General features: G+C 43.9%; 1 protein-coding gene across 1 annotated transcript; it reads left to right on the forward strand.

Moving 5' to 3' along the window:
• Nucleotides 1-370: 370 nt before the first annotated feature.
• On the forward strand, nt 371-19,441 carry GALR1 (galanin receptor 1). The gene is made up of 3 exons (XM_045005904.1): nt 371-1,777; nt 8,698-8,763; nt 17,877-19,441. The coding sequence occupies exons 1-3, from the start codon at nt 1,079-1,081 to the stop codon at nt 18,192-18,194; spliced, it is 1,083 nt and encodes a 360-aa protein (XP_044861839.1). The 5' UTR covers nt 371-1,078; the 3' UTR covers nt 18,195-19,441.
• Nucleotides 19,442-20,470: the final 1,029 nt, after the last annotated feature.

Below are 20,470 nucleotides of genomic sequence, written 5' to 3' on the forward strand. Positions count from 1 at the left end.
ATTGTGCGTCGGCTGATAAGGGCAAAACCTAAACCAGGGCAGGGATCATGGCGTGTTTTTGTGTCTAGATGTACAGTGCTGTGTATTTATTGACTACAGTCCCCATGTGTGTGGCAGCAGGAGCTGGCCGTCTGTTTGGAGAAGTTGGTTGTGGTTCCAATTAAAACACCCACACACAATCCAGCGAAAGGTAAGTCCCCAACCAGCCTTCCAGAGCTGGGAAGGGACGCGGGCTGCGTGCGATGCAGCAGTATTAACCCTGCTTGCCTTTGATAGGAAAAGATGAGCCCCACAGTGCCTGGGCTGGAACAGGAAGCGGGGGAGGGCTGAGGGGAGGTGTGAGGGTGGAGGAGGGTGAGTTCTCCTGGCTCTGGATTGGCACGGGGGTTGCTGATAGGCAGCCTGTTGCCTGCGCATTTCGCCAGGCTGCTGTGGCGAGCTGGGGGCCGCGTACAGGTGCAGCCCGGCGGGGCGGCAAGTTCCCTTCGGAAGAGGCAGCTCGCTGGCAGCGCCCGGCCGGAGCCAGGTGGCTGGAGAGCGCGCGGGAGGCAGCCGGGGAGGCGCTGGCTGGAGCGGGAAGGGCCGAGGGAGGCTGCTGCGCTCTCAGGGAGAGCCGAGGTCCCCGCACGCTCGCCCAGCGCCGCTCTCCGGCTCTGCCCTTTGGTGGCACAGCGCGGGGGGGACCCAAACCCCGCAGCCGTGGCGGAACTGCGAAGGAGACGGAGCTGGGCAGCGCCGCTGTGGGCGCATTTTTCCACGCGGATCCCACAGTAGCTCCCCTGTCAACCCCTCTCCGCAAATCCCTGAGGCGGGTGCAGCCCGGGAGCCCCCACCACGCACTAGGCGCTGCGCCGGTGAGCAGCAGAGGCGAGATGCCACCCACCCGCCAGGCACCAGAAAGTTTCGCAGCTCCGTGAGCGCGGCGGCAAACTCCCCTCCACCCCCTTCTTCTGCTGGGCGCTTGGGGCTCCCTCGGTGCGTCTCTGGGGGCGAGGTGCGGGCCCCGGGTGCAGGACAAGGGCGCTGTTTGTTCTCCTCCGCCCGTCCCAGCTGTTGCTGGGGGGCAGCCGCAGCAGCCATGGAGCCCGAGGCGATTGCGATCCTCTTCCTGAACCAGAGCGGAGGGCCCCCCTGGGGGGACTTCAACCTCTCGGGGCTCTCGGAGGAGGAGCAGGACCCCAAGCCCCTCTTCGGCATCGGCATCGAGAACTTCCTCACCCTGATCGTCTTCGGCGTGATCTTCGCCTTAGGGGTGCTGGGCAACTCGCTGGTGATCACGGTGCTGGCCCGGAGCAAGCCGGGCAAGCCCCGCAGCACCACCAACATCTTCATCCTCAACCTCAGCATCGCCGACCTGGCCTACCTGCTCTTCTGCATCCCCTTCCAGTCCACGGTCTACGTGCTGCCCACCTGGGTGCTGGGCGCCGTCATCTGCAAGTTCATCCACTACTTCTTCACCGTCTCCATGCTGGTCAGCATCTTCACCCTCTCCGCCATGTCGGTGGACCGCTACGTGGCCATCGTGCACTCCCGCCGCGCCTCGGTCCTGCGGGTCTCCCGCAACGCGCTGCTGGGCGTGGGGCTCATCTGGGCGCTCTCCATCGCCATGGCCTCGCCCGTCGCGCACCACCAGCGCCTCTTCCACCGGGACGCCGGCAACCAGACCTTCTGCTGGGAGCAGTGGCCCAACCCCCAGCACAAGAAGGTCTACGTGGTCTGCACCTTCGTCTTCGGCTACCTGCTGCCGCTGCTGCTCATCTCCTTCTGCTACGCCAAGGTGGGTGCGAGGGGGGGATGTCGGGGGTGCAGGAGATGGGTGTACGGGGTGCAGCTACAAGGGGTATAGCTATAGGGGTGTAGGGGTGGTAGTTACAAGGGCGTAGGTAGAGGGCTAGTGAGTGTTTGGGGGTACCGTTACAGAGGTGGGGTGTAGCCATAGGGGGTGTGTGAGAGTTTGGGGTCCAGTTACAGGGGTGGGGTTTAGCTGTAGGGTGTAGCTATAGGGGGTGTGTGTATGGGGTGGTTACAGGGATGGGATGCCGGTATCAAGTGTGTATGTGTGTACGGGGTATAGTTACAGGGGTGGGTGTAGCTATAGACGTAACGGTACAACGATGAGTGTGTAGAGGAAGGGGTAGAGGCATAGCTAGAGGATAAGGCGGGGTATAGGGTGTTAGTATTTGCAAAAGTGCGGGTAGATGGGTGGGCTACATGGTTTATGTGTGGGTGCGGTAGCAGGGCGCTAGGGTATGAGGGTTAGTTTTGGGATGCGTGCATGGGAAGAGGGTACAGAGGTAAGGACATGGGAGGGGTTGAAGTTTCGGTGAGTGGAAGTGGGTGGGGGTAGAATCGAGTGTGGATGTATAGGGTAGGAATGTCCACTTGTAAGGTGCTTCGGGGAACGTCACACCTGTGTGGGTCCGAGGGTGCGGCAGTAAATGGGGGAGGAGGTATAGTATAGGCGGTTGTGGGCGTATTCTCTGCTAGGTTTCATTTTTTTAGAAAAAAACTTCTTTTTAAAATCTCCATTTCAGCTGCGGTAAACACTTTCTGTGTTTTCCCGTAGTGCTGGGTGATGAGCTCCGAACTGGGCAAAGTGCAACAGTATGCAAAGTTGTTAACATATAAAAAAATCAAATTGCAATGATTTAAAACATACTGCACTTAAACAAAACCCAGCCACATTATTACTGGGGTCCTGATCTGTACGATGCCTGTTCTACCACTTATTTCTTAACGTCCAGTTAAAAGACACTAAGAGCAATAGGCACGCTGCCCGCTCGTTAGGGATCCTCATCCTGCATCAGCTGAAGTTAATGGGAGCTTTGCCGCTGACTTTAGGATCACGCCTTTTACTGCCAGAAAGCAATCACTTGATGATAAGCAAGTTTCTGATGAAAGGGGCTTAACTGTGACACACTTACTCTCCCCTCGTCTCCGCTCAGGCAATGATCAATTTTCTGTACCAGTGTTTTCTGCAGCTTTGAAGGAAGCATCAATTTAGATTGCTGTTATCCAGAATCCTGAACAGGTTGAATACAGTCTGACTGGACAGTTCTTTTACTGAGATCTTGCAAACCTTTACTCGCTTCCTTAGTTCTTACTCACTACAGTAAATTGCATTGAAGTTAATAGTTCTGCTCATGTGAGTAAAGTCTGCTCTCTTGCTGAGGGATCAGTTCCCCCAAAGCAAACATGTTTTTGAGGGGGTTGTAGTGTATAATTTATATAGTTTGTGTATAAATTCATTAATTGTGATGTGGAAAAAAGGGCTGATAGAGGGAAAACATGCATTTTAAAAAACTTTGAAATATGATTGTATTCAAAGAACAACGTTTCTAAATTACAAGGCAAAAACAACATTTAAAATGACAGAGGTGTCAAACTGGCAAAAAGGCAAAAAATTAAAATTAGTATCAGCCCTTAAAGGTTTCATTCTCTCTTCTCTGTGTGGTGGGTGGATTTCTCATTGTCTATAATAGGAGTGGACTGAGGGGGAAGTAACCAATACCGTAAATTTGATCATCTCCATATTTAAATAAAGATATTAACAGGTATGGAGAAAGTATTAATGGACATGCTCAGAAGATGCCTTTTTAAACATTATTTTTAGTTAATAATTTTATAGCCAAAAGAGCCTCATTCACAATATTGAGTAACAGCCTCTAAACCCTTGTCTTTTACACGAAAGAAGTTTTGTAAGTTAAACAAGTGTGAATGTTTTTTAAAATTATAAAATTTTACTTGTGGAATTTAAAAACAAAATTAAAAGGGTTTGTTTTGTTAACAGACTTTATTGTAATATTAAAGTTAATATAAACACACCATTTTGATTAAAAATAACTATTTACTATAAATATTAATATAAATAATGTGATTTTAAAAAAATCTTCAAATCTGAGTCCCTGAATGTCAAGTTTATGCCCAGAGCAAATCTTTTACAGTCAAGTTAAAATAGCCTGAAATAGGGGATAATTACACTAATTAAATGTATGTTTAATTAACATTAAAATGTTGTCACAGCCAGGAAATCAAGGCAATTCAAAGTTACAGCTGAAACCTCATTCTTAATTCACTACCAAGCTGTCCTTACTTCACCCTTGTTTTGGTTAGGAATTGAAGAGCTCTGAGATGACAGGCCTAATCCTGCTCCCGCTGAAGTCAACACTCATTTGTGACAGTGAGAACTGAGTAAACTCAGCCCTTTGCAGGAGGCACTTGGAATCTGTCTGCAACATAAGGGCTCACTCCTACTATCATATAAGTCATTGACAAAACTCCACCTGCGGTATTTTGGCACATCCGGGTGAGCAGGGGGTGGGGTAGGTTAAGATTGGAATGGCAATAAATCAACTACAGAGTTTCAGCCTTAAATTTGTCAATTCCATTGATGCGATAGTATATGTCCAGCAAAGGAGTCGTCATGAAGCTCCATTCAGCAAGTTACCATAGAATTCTATTGGAATAAACACAACCAGAATATCTTGGCTCCCCAGTACACACAGTGTGAAAGGAAAGTTACTGTGTAATATAACAGGTACATCAATGGCAACATTTAGTTATAGAGCATATTACTAGGTCAGATCCTCAGCTGGTAGAAATCAATGAAGCTACATCAGTTTATATGGAGCTACACTGAATTACGCTAGCTGAGGATGTGTGAAATAATAATGATAAGGAAGCTTCAGTCTTCTCATAATATAGTTTAAGACAAAGGGAATGCAGTTCTCTATTTGAATATCTGGCATTTTCAGGACTGTTGTAAGGCAAGTTCTTGTTTTTCAATGCAAATTGTAATTTCCTTCATTTTGTATGTATTTAAATGGCAGGCTAGCTGTATTCCCTCTCTCTTAAATTACATTATCAGAGAATTCACATCCTACTGGGAAGTACTAGCAAAAGGACAGCTCTTGCTGAGAGACAACAGCATCATTACAAATTACAGAAATACTGAAACATGATGAGTATTTCTAAAATCTGTCCTCCTGCAAGCGCAGAGAAAACCAGAGCTGGCATTCACATGTAATGAGATGTATAAGCAGTGATTAACTATTTAATAGTTCAGTAGCGAGTATTAAGTTAAGTGCATATTATTTGATGGATAGCTTGAAATGGCTCTTCAGTAAAAGTGATTTGTCATGAGATTACATATTTCTTTTATTATTTACATATCATCTTATTGTACGTACTATTATGAGGTTACTATAGGATTAACCATTAAAAAGTGCCAATTAAGGCCCAATGGCTCAAGCCTGCAAAGTGCCAAAGCTCATTTTGGGAGGTCCTGAGCATCTTCAGTTCCCATTTACCAAGGAAGTCAAAAGTGACTATTGATTTTGGGTGACTTAGTTTTTGGGTGCCCAAGTTGAAAAAGCTTAAAGCTATCCTCTGAAAACCAGGCCTCTTTCATGTTGGGCACCCAAAAATCATGGCACCCAGAAACTGAGGTAACTACAGTATTAGTCACTTTTGAAAATCTTGGTCATTGGCTTTGATGGGGCTACTCATCTGGCAGGATATGGCCCTAAATGATTATTGTCCATTTATCCATTTTGAATATTAATAACTGCCCTATTTTTTACTTTTGCCTTTAGAAATACTAAGAGAAACCTGGCTCCATTATGTACTAATATCCTGAACATTCTGAACTGTGGACTGAAATCTTGTATCCCAAGTTTCAGCAGGAAGATGTTAATGGAAGAGGTAGAACCCAGACCCACCAATAAAAATAAAAACAAATAAAATCTATAATAGTAGTAGTGATACAATACTAAGTAGAATGGAGTGAAAGGCTCTGCTGTAGTAATTGGAGTTGGTCCCATTATCATAACTATGGCACTGCTGACAATGACATTTGAATGTAAATAAGATTTATATGACAAATCGTGGTTCAGAATGCAATGTTTACATATATCAACATACAGGTCATTATTACCTTGTGTAATCTACTCGGGGGCATTATTTTAAATGGATCTTTCCAGGAGCTACTAATAATGAAAGTGTAACCAATGAAATGGCTGTAAGTAGCAAGATATCAAATATGCTTTAAAACTGTGCAGTGTTTATGCTTGTATGTTGTTTGATGGAAATATATATGCCAAAAGCAGCAGGGTCACTTAAACCATGCGCTCTCTCTCTCTCGCTCTCTTCACTCTCTCTCTCTCCTCCAATATGATTTCAGGAGGAGAGGGGGGAAGAGAGAGAGAAAAAGGGAAGAGCCTGTTCCAGCATAAAGGAGACATATACATGGGTTACATTCCAGCAATTTATATTATGCACTTTTTTTTGGTAAAACAGTCAGTGATGGCTTTAAGACTCTTCTACCGCCATGGTCATAAAAGACCTGCAAAACCACGGCTTAATCAGGAGAATTTATTCCCCTTTATTCTTTCCTGAGAGCAAAATATGATCTGAAAAAAACAGGTACATGGAAACTGGGAGCTTTAAAAGTTTAACATCAAGAATTGTTTTTCCAGATTTGAAGTCTTTTGACATATAAATTCTTGTTAGAAAAGAGTATGGAGTACATTTTCAGCTAAGTGAGTGGGGATTTAGTTGTGTGAGTCAGCTATCTTCTTCAGTCTGCTTAAAAAAATAAAAAGTGACCCTTCACTTCAGCTAGCTTTCTGAGCACAGATGGAGTATTAAATCTTGGTACCAGATTCACTTGGATGCATTCTGCATGTTACAGGTTTTTCCCCTAAAAGTCCTGCAGTGGTACCAGCAGATACAAACACAGAAGTAGATGTCTTAAAAACTAATTGGGGTCCAATCCCGACTGGCATCTGGAAAACAGCATAATAGATCCCACCAAGCCCATATTTAGAATATGCTGTAAGAATGGTTTTCACTTCTCTCTCACTTGCTCTTACTGTCTTCCAAAGTCAGCCATATATACACCACTCACTGCTCTTATCCCCTCATCCAGCTCCTACTCATAACTTGCTAGAAACTGCTTATTCTGTATATTACTCTGGCAGAAGCAGCCAGGATTTTCTCTTCCCTCCCTTTGCCCAGGTGGGAGGAGGGAAGCAGGAGTCAGGAGAAGCAAGATCATTGCCCCAGACTTCCATGAGAAGTTCTTCTCATGGAAGTCTGGGAAAAGGGCTGTTCTTGCCCTCTGGTCTCCTTACCATTGAGATGGAGAGGTGTGGGGTTCAGCCAAGGCCACACTCAGTAAAGGCCAATCTGTGTCCCTCTCATCCTCTTTGTGGGTCCAAGCTTGTTTACTGACAGTCTGAGTCATGTCAGGAAGATGCAGAAGAATGGAGATTGAGATGTACAAAACAAATAATAATGCAGGATTGAGTTGTTGGTATGTAATATACTTCTAAAATATTTAACCGTTATAATACTTTTAGCCTTGGATTTACATAAAAATTGTGTTTAATTGATTTTTGTTCAGGTCTCAGGCAGTCTTTTAAAAGTGGAACATCTTTCCTCTTCCCCCACAAGTGACCATCGTCATTCAGAACTATATCCTTTTTCTTTTTAACTCATTAGATACATTTTTCAGAATGTATGATTAATAGTGGATCAGATCTGTGATCCATCTTATCTAATATCCTGTCTCTGAAAGTGACCAGAACCAGATGGTACAGAGTAAGGGGCAAAAGACATCATGATAGGTAGATATAGGATAATCTGCCCCAGGGAAGTCTCTTTCTAACCTCTAAAATGAGATTGGTTTATAAACCCTGAAGCATGTGGTTTTCTATCCCTTCTAAAAGTCTGTAAAAGTATGCACTGTTATGACTCAGGATAGTCTTGTTATCCATATAAATATCCAATCCCTCCTTTGATTTTGCTAAATTCTTGGTCTTCATGACATTCAGTGGCAATGAGTTACATAGTCTAATTGCGCATTTGAATTTGCCACCTTTCCATTTTATTGAATGTTTCTTTTTTTGTATTATACAGTCTACTTCTCCATAAACATTTGCATGGCAATTTATTTTTCTTCAGATCCCGGCCTACAAATACTCTTAATTTCAGAGTGAATGATGGTTGCAGCCAAAATATGTTCCTGCTACACTACCCAAAAATCTTGTGTGCAGACTATCAAGGTTCTGTTACAATTTCAAAGCTGCTCTTCAATGTTGCCAGAATAAAAAACTGACCTACTACAGTTACATGACAAGTCATGGCAAGTCTTGCATAAAGGTCATATTTGACTTGTGACATGTTTTTGTATAAATTAATTAAAAAACATTTTTAGGTTCCTTCTTCAAAATCAGACAGCTCCAAGGGGTGATAATATTAACCAAATATCCAGCTGATGAATGCAAATTATGCAGAAGACTAAAGAAAGCTATGGTTCAAAATATACATTTCTTTTATTTTATGTGCAGAGAAGGTCATCCTAAATTCACAAACATAGACATTCTTATGGAAGCAAAATGATTGCCATTTACAAATTACTGTAGAACAGGTTTATGTTTATTGGCAGATTGGGTTCACTGCCATGCATATTTTGTTATGTGATGCATCTGTTTTTTATATTAGAATTAAATAACTTATGTGCTTCATATTTGTTGATTCCAACAGGTGCAGATTAGATATTACAGCATACACTTTTGAAATGTGTAGACTGGATACATCAACATTTGCAAGCAATATTAGACAGCATACTTTTGAAAAATATGTCCTTTCATTTTAAAAGCAGTTTAATTTGCACCTTGCATTTATCTTTTTCAGGTCCTAAATCATCTGCATAAAAAGCTGAGAAACATGTCAAAGAAGTCAGAAGCATCCAAGAAGAAGGTAGATTGCTTTCCTTACCAAGCATGCTAACTTCTCAATGTAATGTTGATTGTTACCAAAGGTGTAGCATAGAGATGGACTTGAATCTAAATACACCTGAACACTGAGGGTTTAAAATCCAAACCTCAAACCAGATTTGAATTTTGCATTTGGCCTCTAGTCTGTACAATGGGCTAAGCCACTATTCTAGATCTTTATACCTTGAACTTTTGAGGATGTGAAAACCAGAGCCAGTCCCTGTGACTCAGATGTATTTCTAGTATAAAAGTACTTTTCAGTTCTCCTGTATGTTGTCCCTTTCTTGTGAATTTTTTCTGCTAATGTAATTTTTGATGTAATACAAAGAATTTCTGGTTTTTAAGATAAACCTTCTAAATAAGGTTTATTGTACTTCCTGATCCTCTTTTAAAACATTGCCATCCATGAAAACTGTTTTTATTCTCTGCTGTTCAGGGCTTAAATTAAACATCCACTACTAAGGCTGCAAATAGGGTTTGGAAAAGATCTTTAAATCACAAAGCTAATATTGTTCTTTAGGACTGTATAGAAGGGTCTGAATTATAATGAATTTATCTGGTAATACAGCATATAGAGTTCTAATTTTGAGCAGACTTGGCACCAGGAGGCATATAGAGTTCTAATTTTGAGCTGACTTGAAACCAGGAGTTTCTTGCTTGTCTTCTATATTTATGAACAATGGAGACAAATAAATCTTTAGGGTACAGCTATGCAGTCTAGGGTTACAAACTTTCTACTTGCACAAAACTGAACACCCTTGTCTTGCCTCTGCCTCACCCCTCTGGGGTGGGGCCAGAAATAAGGCGTTCAAAGTGCAGGAGGGGGCTCTGGGCTAGGGGGTGGAGCCAAGGGGTCAGAGTATGGGAGGGGGCTCTGGGATGAGGCAGGGGGTTGGGATGTGGGAGGAGGTATGAGCTCTGCACTGGGGGGTGCGGGTTCCGGGCTGAGGCCTGAAATGAGGGGTTCAGGGTGTTGGAGGGGGCTCTGGGCTGGCACAGGGGGTTGGGGTGTGTGTGGGGTGAGGGCTCTGGCTGGTGGGTGCAGACTCTGGGGTGGGGTTGGGGGTGCAGGAAGGTACTCTGGGCTGGGACTGAGAGGTTTGGAGGGCAGGAGGGGGATCAGGGCTGGAGCAGGGGGTTGGGGTGCAGGTGTGTGTGTGAGGGCTCTGGCTAGGGATGCAGACTCCGGGGTGGGGCTGAGGATGAGGCATTTGGGGTGTAGGAGAGTACTCCGGGCTGAGACTGAGCAGGGCTGCCTGGGGGTGGGTGGGGGAGAAGTGGGGCAATTTGCCCTAGGCCTCGAGCCCCGCAGGGGCCCTGTGAGACCTGGCCTGGTGGCGGTCTGGGTCTTCAGTGGAATTTTGGCGGCGGGGGGTCCTTCAGTGCTGCTGAAAATGCGGAGCGACTGAAGGGCGCCCTGCCGCTGAAATGACCCGCAAGCCCTGGACTGGCAGCGGTCCGGGTCTTCGGCGGCATTTCAGTGGCGGGGGGGGGGGGGGCTTCAGTCGCTCTGGGTCTTCGGCGGCATTTCAGCGGCAGGGGGCCTTTCAGTGCTGGCAAAGACGTGGAGTGACTGAAGGGCCCCCTGCTGCCGAAATGCTGCAGAAGACCTGGACCGCAGCCGGGTGAGTACAAGCACTGCAGCTCCCCCAGACCTCCTGAATCCTCTGGGTGGCCCTGGGACTGAGAGGTTTGGAGGGTGGGAGGGGAATCAGGGTTGGGGCAGGGGGTTGGGGCATGTGGGCGGGAGTGAGGGCTCTGGCTGGGGGTGCGGGCTCTGGGGTGGGGCTGGGAATGAGGGTTTTGGGGTGAAGGAGGGTGCTCCGGGCTGGGGCTGTGGGGTTTGGAAGGTGGAAGGGGGCCTGGGAGAGGCCCAGGGGTGCAGGCTCTGAGTGGTGCTTACCTCAAGCAGCTCCTGGAAGCAGCAGCATGTCCCTTCTCCGGCTCCTACTTGGAGGCCCAGCCAGGCAGCTCTGCGTGCTGCCTTATCCGCAGACCAACCACCCGCACAGCTCTCATTGGCCACAATTCCTTGCCAGTTGGAGTTGTGGGTGTGGCGCTTGAGGTGGGGGTGGTGTGCAGAGCCACCTGACTGCCCATACGCATAGGAGCCAGAGGGTGGACATGCTGGCTGCTTCCCGGAAGCCATGTGGACAGTAAATGGCCTGGTCAGCGGTGCTGATCGGAGCTGCCAGAATCCCTTTTTGACCAGGTGTTCCGGTTGAAAACCAGACACCTGGTCACTCTAGTGAAGTCTGAGCTGATAGATAAAATCATATGCCCAAGCAGAGTCTCACTGAAGTAAATGGAGATCCATTTGCATGCAGGGCATTGCCCGTGCAGACTGGATTGCTGAATCAGGCCCTAATTTAGACAGTATTTATACAATCCCTAATTTCTGATAGAAACACTAGTCAAGATTTTTTTTTAGAGGCATAGTGTTCAATGGATTAGATATTAAATCTCTGATTCAGCAAGGTACTGAAGTACTTTGTGGAATTGGAACCTATGATATAACTATTAAAGGTTCAGAAAGTCACCAACTTTTGTGATTTTTATTGCACATCTTGTGACTTTTGGTGTTTTTAAAGATTCAGCTCGGAGTCATGTGGTTATATGAAAATCTGAGCTTTAATTTAAAAATGAAAAAGTGTACCCTTATGTACCTTAAGGGCTAAAAAACCAGAAGGCAAACAAAATTAACCAAAATATCACTGTTTGAAAAATTATAATTGTTTTAAATCAATCTCATGAGTTTTGAATGCTTGTGGTTGGCAATACAATTTTACATACAGGCAAGTCTTATCATACGTGGGGGTTCCGTTCTGCGGTTATCGCGTAAAGCGAAAACCGTGTATACTGAAAATTATATCCCCAAGCCCTTTAAATCCCGCCCGCAGCCCTGGCGGCTGGGTCGGGGCGGCATTTAAAGGGCTCCTCTGGGCTCCCGCCAGTGTGGGGAGCCCAGAGGAGCCCTTTAAATGCTGCCCCGGCCCCGGCCGCCGGAGCTGTGGGTGGGATTTAAAGGGCTCCGCCAGGCTTCCCGCCGCCACGGGGAGCCTGGTGGAACCCTTTAAATGCTGGCTCCAGCCCCACCGCCGGAGCTGCAGGCGGGATTTAAAGGGCTCTGCCGGGCTTCCCAGTGCTGCAGGGAGCCCGGAGGAGCCCTTTAAATGCTGGCCCGCAGCTTTGGCAGCTGGGCTGGGGCTGGCATTTAAAGGGCCTGGAGCTCCACGGTTTCTGGAGCCTCGGGCCCTTTAGTTCACCCCAGGGGCTACCAGCCACCTCTGCAGCTGGGAGCCCCCTGGGTGATTTAAAGGCCCTGGGACTCCCAGCCACAGCTGGTGCCCCAGGACCTTTAAATCTTGAGGCCACGCCTCTTCCATTTGAGGCCACACACCCCGGACTCCGGCCCTTCAGCGTAAAGCTGAAATCACGCACATAAGTTGCGACAGACCTGTAGTATATATTTTTTCAGTAACGCTATTTTAAATTATTTTCTTCTAAATAACAAGAACTCTTGCTCATTTTCATTCTGCATTTAGGGCCTAATCCTATGTTTCTCACCTTATTCAAACCAATGGGAGTTTTGCCTGATTAACATTAGCATTAATATATTAGAATTAGCGTATTTCCTGAAATTATATTTCAGGTAGTTTTATTTATATATGTGTAATGTTAAGAGTCATCCCATTAAATAAACAAGAGCAGCCTGGTAGCGTTTCCTTGGTTGCAGATTATACCAATAATGCTGTAAAGGTAAGCTTTGGAATTAGGCTTGAGAGGGATAATGGAATAAAACAGATGTGCGAGGATTGTCAAACCATTATGCACACTTCTGCATCCCGCAGGTACCATGTATCTTAAGCATGATAGATTTAAGAGACACAGGGACAAAATCTGCCCTAAATTCTATGCCATCCAACTAAAATCGGGGGGGGGAGGGGTTACTTGGGTGTAAATAAGGACAGAGACAAATTTCTCTTAGTAAATTGGGCAGGTATACAATCATCCATATTATTCTGCTTTGGATCAAAATGTTAACATAATGAAAGGGGTAGGGCACTGTGTTTTCTTTATGTCATAGCTGCAGGAAAAACAGAAATTTCTGAAAAAAAATCTGTAGGTTTATTTTCCTTTTTGTTTCCTCTTGAAAATGTATGTGTGATAAACGCAATATTTCAGTTCCCAGTGGGAATTTTTCCTAAATTGAAGGGTCCTATTTGTAATCCTTTATTAAGACAGATCTTTTATTGGGCAGATTCTGTGCTGGTGTAAATTAGCACACTTTTATTGATATCAGTAGAGTTTTATTGATTTGCACCAGCTGAGGACCTGGCTCATTATTTGCAAATATTTCAAAATTTTGCAAAAATTTCCTTGCTCTGTCTTGCCCTTCCTATCCCCTACTACTGCCCCTAGAAACAGACTTGGGAGAGGTGTCCTCTTGGTGTCCACTCCCTTTCACAAACATATTTTATTTTTTAAACAGAGGGACTGGTCCTCAGCTGTGAAAATTGTCAGATACAGTGACATACTCTATGACAGCGGTTCTCAAAGTGTGGGTCGGGACCCCAAAGTGGGTCACAATCCAATTTTAAAGGGGTCGCCAGGGCTGGCTTAGACTTGCTGGAGCCCAGGGCCGAAGCCTGAGCCTCACCGCCTGGGGCTGAAACTGAAGCCCGAGAGCTTGAGCCCTGGGCAGCGGGGCTCAGGTTACAGGTCCCCTGCCTGGGGCTGAAGACCTTGGGCTTTGGCCCCTCCACCCAAGCAGCAGTGCTTGGGTGGGCTCAGACTTTGGTCCTCCCTCTTGGGGTTGTGTAGTAATTTTTGTTGTCAGAAGGGGGTCATGGTGCAATGAAGTATGAGAACCCTTGCACTACAACAATTTACACCAGCTGAGGATCTGTCCCAGAGACTATTGGTTGCCTGAATCCTGTTCACTACCTACTCTAGAATCAAACACATGGGTTATTTCAGGCTAGTTGCTAAATTTATCCGTAACATAATCCCACTGTAGCCAGTGTAGTTACACAAGAGATGGATCTGGCTTTAGGCTTGAAGGAACTCATTTAGGGCACAATGGGAGAGTGTGCTGCAGGGGTAAGACAAGTCTAGGATAGAGTGCTGTGGAGTATGACTGGTGGGAAGATCACTAAATAGAATCATAGAAGTGTAGGACTGGAAGGGACCTCAGTAGGTCATCTAGTCCAATTCCCTGCACTCAAGGCAGGACTAAGCAATAATTATACTAGTGGTTTTCAACCTGTGGTCTGTGGACCCCTGGGAGTCTGCAGACTAGGTCTAAGGGATCTGTGAAAGGTTGTCATTACCATAGAACAGTAGTTTTCAACATGTGGTCTACAGACCTCTGGGGAGGTCAGTAGACTATGTCTAAGGTTTCAAAAGGGGTCTACCATTAAACATTTTTTAGACATCCACAAATGAAAAAAGGTTGAAAACCACAGAACTAGACCATAGTCTGTTCTTAAAAACTTCCAGTGATGGAGATTCTACAACCTTCCTAAACAATTTGTTCCAGTGCTTAACTACCCTGACAGGAAGTTTTTCCTAATGTTCATCTAAACATCCCTTATTACAATTTAAGCCCATTGCTTCTTATCCTTTACTCAGAGGTTAAAGAGAACAATTTTTCACCCTCCTCTTTGTAATAACCTTTTAGGAAAACTTATGTTCCCCATCAATCTTCTCTTCTCCAGACTAACAAACCCAATTTTTTCAATCTTCCTTCGTAGGTCATATTTTCTAGACCTTTAATCATTTTGTTTGCTTTCCTCTGGACTTTCTCCAGTTTGTCCACATCTTTCCTGAAGTCTGGTGTCCAGAATTGGATACAGTACTCCAGTTGAGGTCTTATCAGCATGAAGTAGAGTGGAAAAATTACTTCTCGTGTTTTGCTTACAACACTCCTACTGGGATTTGCTTTTTTTGCAACAGTGTTACACTATTGACTCTCATGTACCTTGTGATCCACTGTAAACCCCAGATCCCTTTCTACAGTACTCCTTCCTAGGCAGTCATTTCCCATTTTGTATGTGTGCAATTGATTGTTCCTTCCTAAATGGAGTACTTCGCATCTGTCCTTATTGAATGTCATTCTGTTTACTTCAGACCAGTTTTTCAGTTTGTCTTGATCACTTTGAGTTTTAATCCTATTCTCTAAAGTATTTGCAACCCCTCCCATCTTGGTATAATCTGAAAACTTTATAAGTGTACTCTCTATGCCATTCTCTAAATCATTTGAGAAGATATTGAACAGAACTGGACCCAAGACCTATCCCTGCAGGACTCCACTCGCTAGTCCCTTCCACGCTGGCTGTGACTCATTTATAACTACCCTCTGGGAACCAATTATGCACCCACTTTATAGTAGCTCCTTCTAGGCTGTATTTCCCTAGTTGGTTTATGAGGTGTCATGTGAGACATTATCAAAAGCCTTACTAAAGACAAGATATACCACAGCAACTGCTTCTCCCTATCCACAAGGCTTGTTACCCTGTCAAAGAAAGTGATTAGGTTGCTTATATGTGATTTGGCCTTGACAAATTCATGTTGGCTGTTACTTACACCTTATTATTTTCTAGGTGTTTACAGATTGATTTCTTGATAATTTGCTGTATTATATTACTGGTCTGTAATTCCCTAGGATGTCCTTATTCCCCTTTTTTATAGATTGGCATTATATTTTCCCTCTTCAAGTCCTCTGGAATCTCTCCTGTCTTCCTTGAGTTTTCAAAGATAATCGCCAATGAATCAGATATCTCCTATGTCAGCTCCTTGAGTATTCTACTTGTATAAGTAAATTTTAACTTGTTTCTCCCTATTTTAGCAATAGAATCTACCTCATTTTCACAGGCATTCACTATGTCAGATGTCTGATTGCTACTAACCTTTTTGGTGAAAACTAAAACAAAAAAAGGCATTTACCACTTTTGCCATTTCCACATTTTCTATTATTGTCTTTCCCCCCTCATTGAGTAATGGGCCTTCCCTGTCCTTGGTCTTCCTCTTGCTTCTAATGTATTTGTAGAATGTTTTCTTGTTACCCTTCATGTCTCTAGTTAGATAATCTCATTTTCTCAGTTTGTCCCTACATGCTTGTGTTGTTTTTTAATAGTCATCCTTCATAATTTGACCTTGTTTCCACTTTTTATAGGACTCTTTTTTGAGTTTCAGATCATTGACGATCTTACATTTCTTCTTATTTCCCCCAGCTACTCCATCATCACTTGTGGATGTGAAAGAGTTTTCCTTTTGGCAGGGGAAGGTTCATCTTTAGCAGAACAGCTGCTCTGTTGATTAGGTGACCCTGATGTGGAATCTACTGAATGGTTTCCTGGAGCTTTTGTATCTCCAAAGGCAATGGATATTATTTGATGGATTGGGCCCATTGAAATAAGAATCTAGGTGTGGATGATTGTGTTAGTGAGGTTAAGAGTGAAGGTGACTGAATGGCACTGAAGTTCTACTGCTGCTCAGGGAAGCTACTTAGAGGCAGAGCTGGATACATTTCCTATACCAGCCAAATGCTGTTTGCAGCTAAAGGGAATTAAATCTAATGCTAACATTGCTCTCGAGTGAGGACTAATTAGCACAATCTCCGATGCAGAAAATTTTTATCCATTGTCATTGAAATGGAAATGATTTTCATGAGCAGTCCAACCTTCTCTTAAGGAGATGAGATTGATTTCTTACCAGCCTGAGATAAAAATCTATTGTTCAGAGTAAGTGGCTGCACCAGTCATTACAGGTAAATAGAACCCAAATTCAAGAATCTAGCAAAATATCTAGGCCTCATGTACACTGATGTGTACCGTTTCATGTCTCCGTGTTATAACATAGTTTAGTGTTGCTTGAGTAGATGGGACTAGGCTCTATGCCCAGGGATATAAGATAGCTCTGTAACATGGTTTGACTACACAGGCAAGATCAAATCATGGTGTAAAAGTGACAGGACCTTATTTATGTAATAACAGTGAATGACAAATTTGGTAGTTAAGATGGAGCTTATGTCTCTCAGCAATGAACTAATTGAAAGAAGTAATAGCTGGAAACGTAATAGGTGTTAATTTGTCAAACAATTGCAAAACAATAAGTATTTTCCTAAAGAAGTAACTGAAACTTAAAGAAAGCCCCGACAATGATTTTTCCAAGACACGGTTGCATTCCATTGTCCTAGAAGCCTAACGTTTCTCTATTTATATCCTAATACTCCCCATTGACAGAGTCTATCATTGGAGATGGATGGCATCTCCTTATGAAAATAAGGACAATGAAGTCAGGTAGCAGTAGTGGGTCTAGTCTGTTCTGCTCAATTCATTAGTTTTGTCTAAAATTCTGTTTTTGTTGGTGAGCTTGGGTTTCCAGGTTATCAAAAGCATATATTAGCCCCTTCCTCCCAATTCAGGTTTAATACATATATTGTGGTCATTTTTCATTGCTGGGCACCAGGGTGTATTCCCATGATATACACTAACATTAATGGGATTTATATGGCTAATGGACAGATTTGCAAAAGACCTCTGGTCCCCATTTAGGCACTTAAATTAAGTGGCCAGCTGGATGCTGAGCACTTTTGAAAATGTTGCAACTGAATTTAGGTGGAGGTCTTTTGAAAATCTGGCCCTAAATCTTTCACAGAAAACATAGCCTATTAAATTTAAAGTGATGGCATTTCCCAAGGGCTTGCATCACAACTGCATTACACCAGTTTTGTGTCAGTGGAACTCCATTGCAACTCAGTGGAGTTCCACTGACATAAAATTGAACTAACAAAGTAGTTAATCAGAGCCGTAATCTTTACATACTGCTCCCTGCCATTTGAATTCACACAGTCCGTGCAATGGAAACTTCATGTTTATCAAGTGAAGTTTGAGGGCCTATGTTCTTCTTGACCTAATCCAATTATATGAAATAAAATACATATGGCTGATACACTGAAATAGTTTGCAAATACTTAAAAATGTGTTTTTTCCTAATATTTTTGTATCCCTAAATAATGGTTTTGAAGACGTTGTTTGAAACTGTTTGCTCAAGTGTTAATAAATCATCCATGTTTCTCTTTTCCTGCCTTAGACAGCCCAGACTGTGCTGGTGGTGGTGGTGGTTTTTGGAATATCTTGGCTGCCACATCATGTGATCCACCTCTGGGCTGAATTTGGAGTTTTCCCACTGACTCAAGCTTCATTTCTCTTCAGAGTAACAGCGCACTGCCTGGCTTACAGCAATTCTTCTGTAAATCCTATTATATACGCATTCCTCTCTGAAAATTTTAGGAAGGCCTACAAACAAGTCTTCAAATGCCAGATAGGTAACGAATCACCTCTGAATGATGTTAAAGAAAGTAAAAGTCGGATAGATACAGCACCGTCTACCAATTGTACTCATGTGTGAGCAACAATAAAAAAAAAAATCCTGTCATGTTGGTTTTCATATGTGTGGACTAGACGTCTAGAAAAAGCACAGTGAGCTTCTAAAAAGAGCTGCAGCTTCAGCTTCAGCTCGATAATTGGTAGAATTAAAAATTTCAGTTTCCTTACAATTACGAGATAACTGTGGCCATTCTTAATATTAGACATCTTTGTCTAGCATGGTTCAAATGAAGATCTGTCCTTTGAAAGATGTTCCAGAAAAAGTGGGTAATGGTATGTCAGTACTAGCTCTCATTATTTTAGTAGGAAAGCTAATAACTTGCTATTTATAAATATTGACATACAGCATATTTGAATTGTGCCTATAACACAAATATGTTAACGTAGAATGCAATTGTACAATTCCTAATCCAGTTCTATAAAGTCAAACTTTATTCTATAAATTGTGTGTGTGTGTGTGGGAGAAATTATCTCTCACCTCAAAGAAAGGTAATTAATGGTGCAGTACTATGATTTCAAGAGAAATGGTTAGATTTCAAAGATAATTAAAACTTCAGTCATCTCTTCAGGTTGGTTCTGACAATGGTTTTGTTTGTTTTTTAAGCAAATATTGAGCAGAAATAATTTTCATATGCTGAAGTAATTACTTAGAGAAGAAATGCTAAACTAACTATATAACTGTATAATTTACACCATGTTATTGAGGTACTGAGGTTGTACTTTGTGTGCCTAGCCTGGCTGCATATACAAAACAATGGTTACACCTTTATAAAATTTTGCTTAAGGCACTCACATAACTGTGGCATAACATAGGTTGATGTAGTCAAAGTGGGAAGGGTTTATTTCATGTCTGTGTGTGTGTGTGTGTGTATATATATATTAAGTGAAATTCCAAGCTAGAGAGAAATTTACTATGGCTTAATTCACACAAAAATGTCCGCATTTACACACCAATTCATGCACTTAGACACAGTAGAGAAAACATCTTTCCAGAAAATAGTACTGCGTATATAGAACTATTGTTTATTTATTCACTTTTTCCTCCTGTATGTGAATGGCTTACTCTCTTACATATCTCTGAGTACACATGAAATGGCATAGAGCTATTTTCCCACATGCAAAGTACATTATCAGAGTCAAATTAATTAATAGGTAGCAGGTTTAAAAAGGACTAGGTAAATTCATAGAGGATAGGTCCATCCATGGCTATTAGCCAGGATAGGCAGGGATGGTGTCCCTAGCCTCTGTTTGCCAGAAGCTGGGAATGGGCGACAAGGAATGGATGATTCCTGTTCTGTTTATTTGCTCTGGGGCACCTGGTATTGGCCACTGTCAGAAGACAGGATATTGGGCTAGATGGACCTTTGGTCTGACCCAATATGGCTGTTCTTATGTTACTAAAATAGAAAATGCTAAATGTAGTTTGGGACACAGCTCTTTCAGGGGCTAGTCTAAGACTGTGGACTGAATTTCCACAGGAACTAGGGGCAACCAGAAATCTCACCACCTACTGCATGGCATACATCGCTGACCTGCCTTCTCTAACATGGTATACACAGCAACATATATACATAAATGAAATATATATGTTTTAAAAACCTACCACAAGACTCCACTGCAAACATAATTCTTTCTCTGGGAAGAGTATGAGAGAGGGAACAAACATCATGTGATCGGTATTAGTCATGTACTACAGGAAGGGGCTTACATACTATGGTGAAGAGGGGTGGTATAAGAACCCATAGAGAATAGAATGGAGAGATCTTGCAGCATTTCTATAAAGATATACAGTTATTTTGAGCAGTGGTTCTGAAAGAGTGCTCTGGCATGGGGCAGGGGGTTGGGGCAAAGGCGGGTGAGGGCTCCAGGAAGGAGTTTGGGTAGGGGAATGGACTCTGGGCTGGGGTGTGGGAGAGGGTTCAGGGTGTGGGTCCTGGTGGCACTTACCGCAACTCCCAGTCCCTAGACACATGATCAGCCAGGGAGGCTCCATGCGCTGCCCTCGTACCCACAGGCACCACCCCCGCAGCTCCCATTGGTCATGATTCCCAGCCAATGGGAGCTATGAAGCTGGCCCGTGGGGCAGGGGCAGCGCATGCCACCTCCCTGGCCGCCCATGTGTCTAGGGGCTGCAGGGACCTAACAACCGCTTCTGGCAGCCTCGCGGAGCAAGGGCAAGTGGGGAGTCTGTCTTAGTCCCGGGCCCCCGCTGCGCTGCCAACCTGACTTTTAATGGCTTGGTCAGCAGTGCTGACTGGAGCCACCAGGGTCCTTTTTCAACTGGGTGTTCCAGTCGTA

The sequence above is a fragment of the Mauremys mutica genome, chromosome 2, assembly GCF_020497125.1.
Source record: "Mauremys mutica isolate MM-2020 ecotype Southern chromosome 2, ASM2049712v1, whole genome shotgun sequence".
NCBI classification, from domain to species: Eukaryota; Metazoa; Chordata; order Testudines; family Geoemydidae; genus Mauremys; species Mauremys mutica.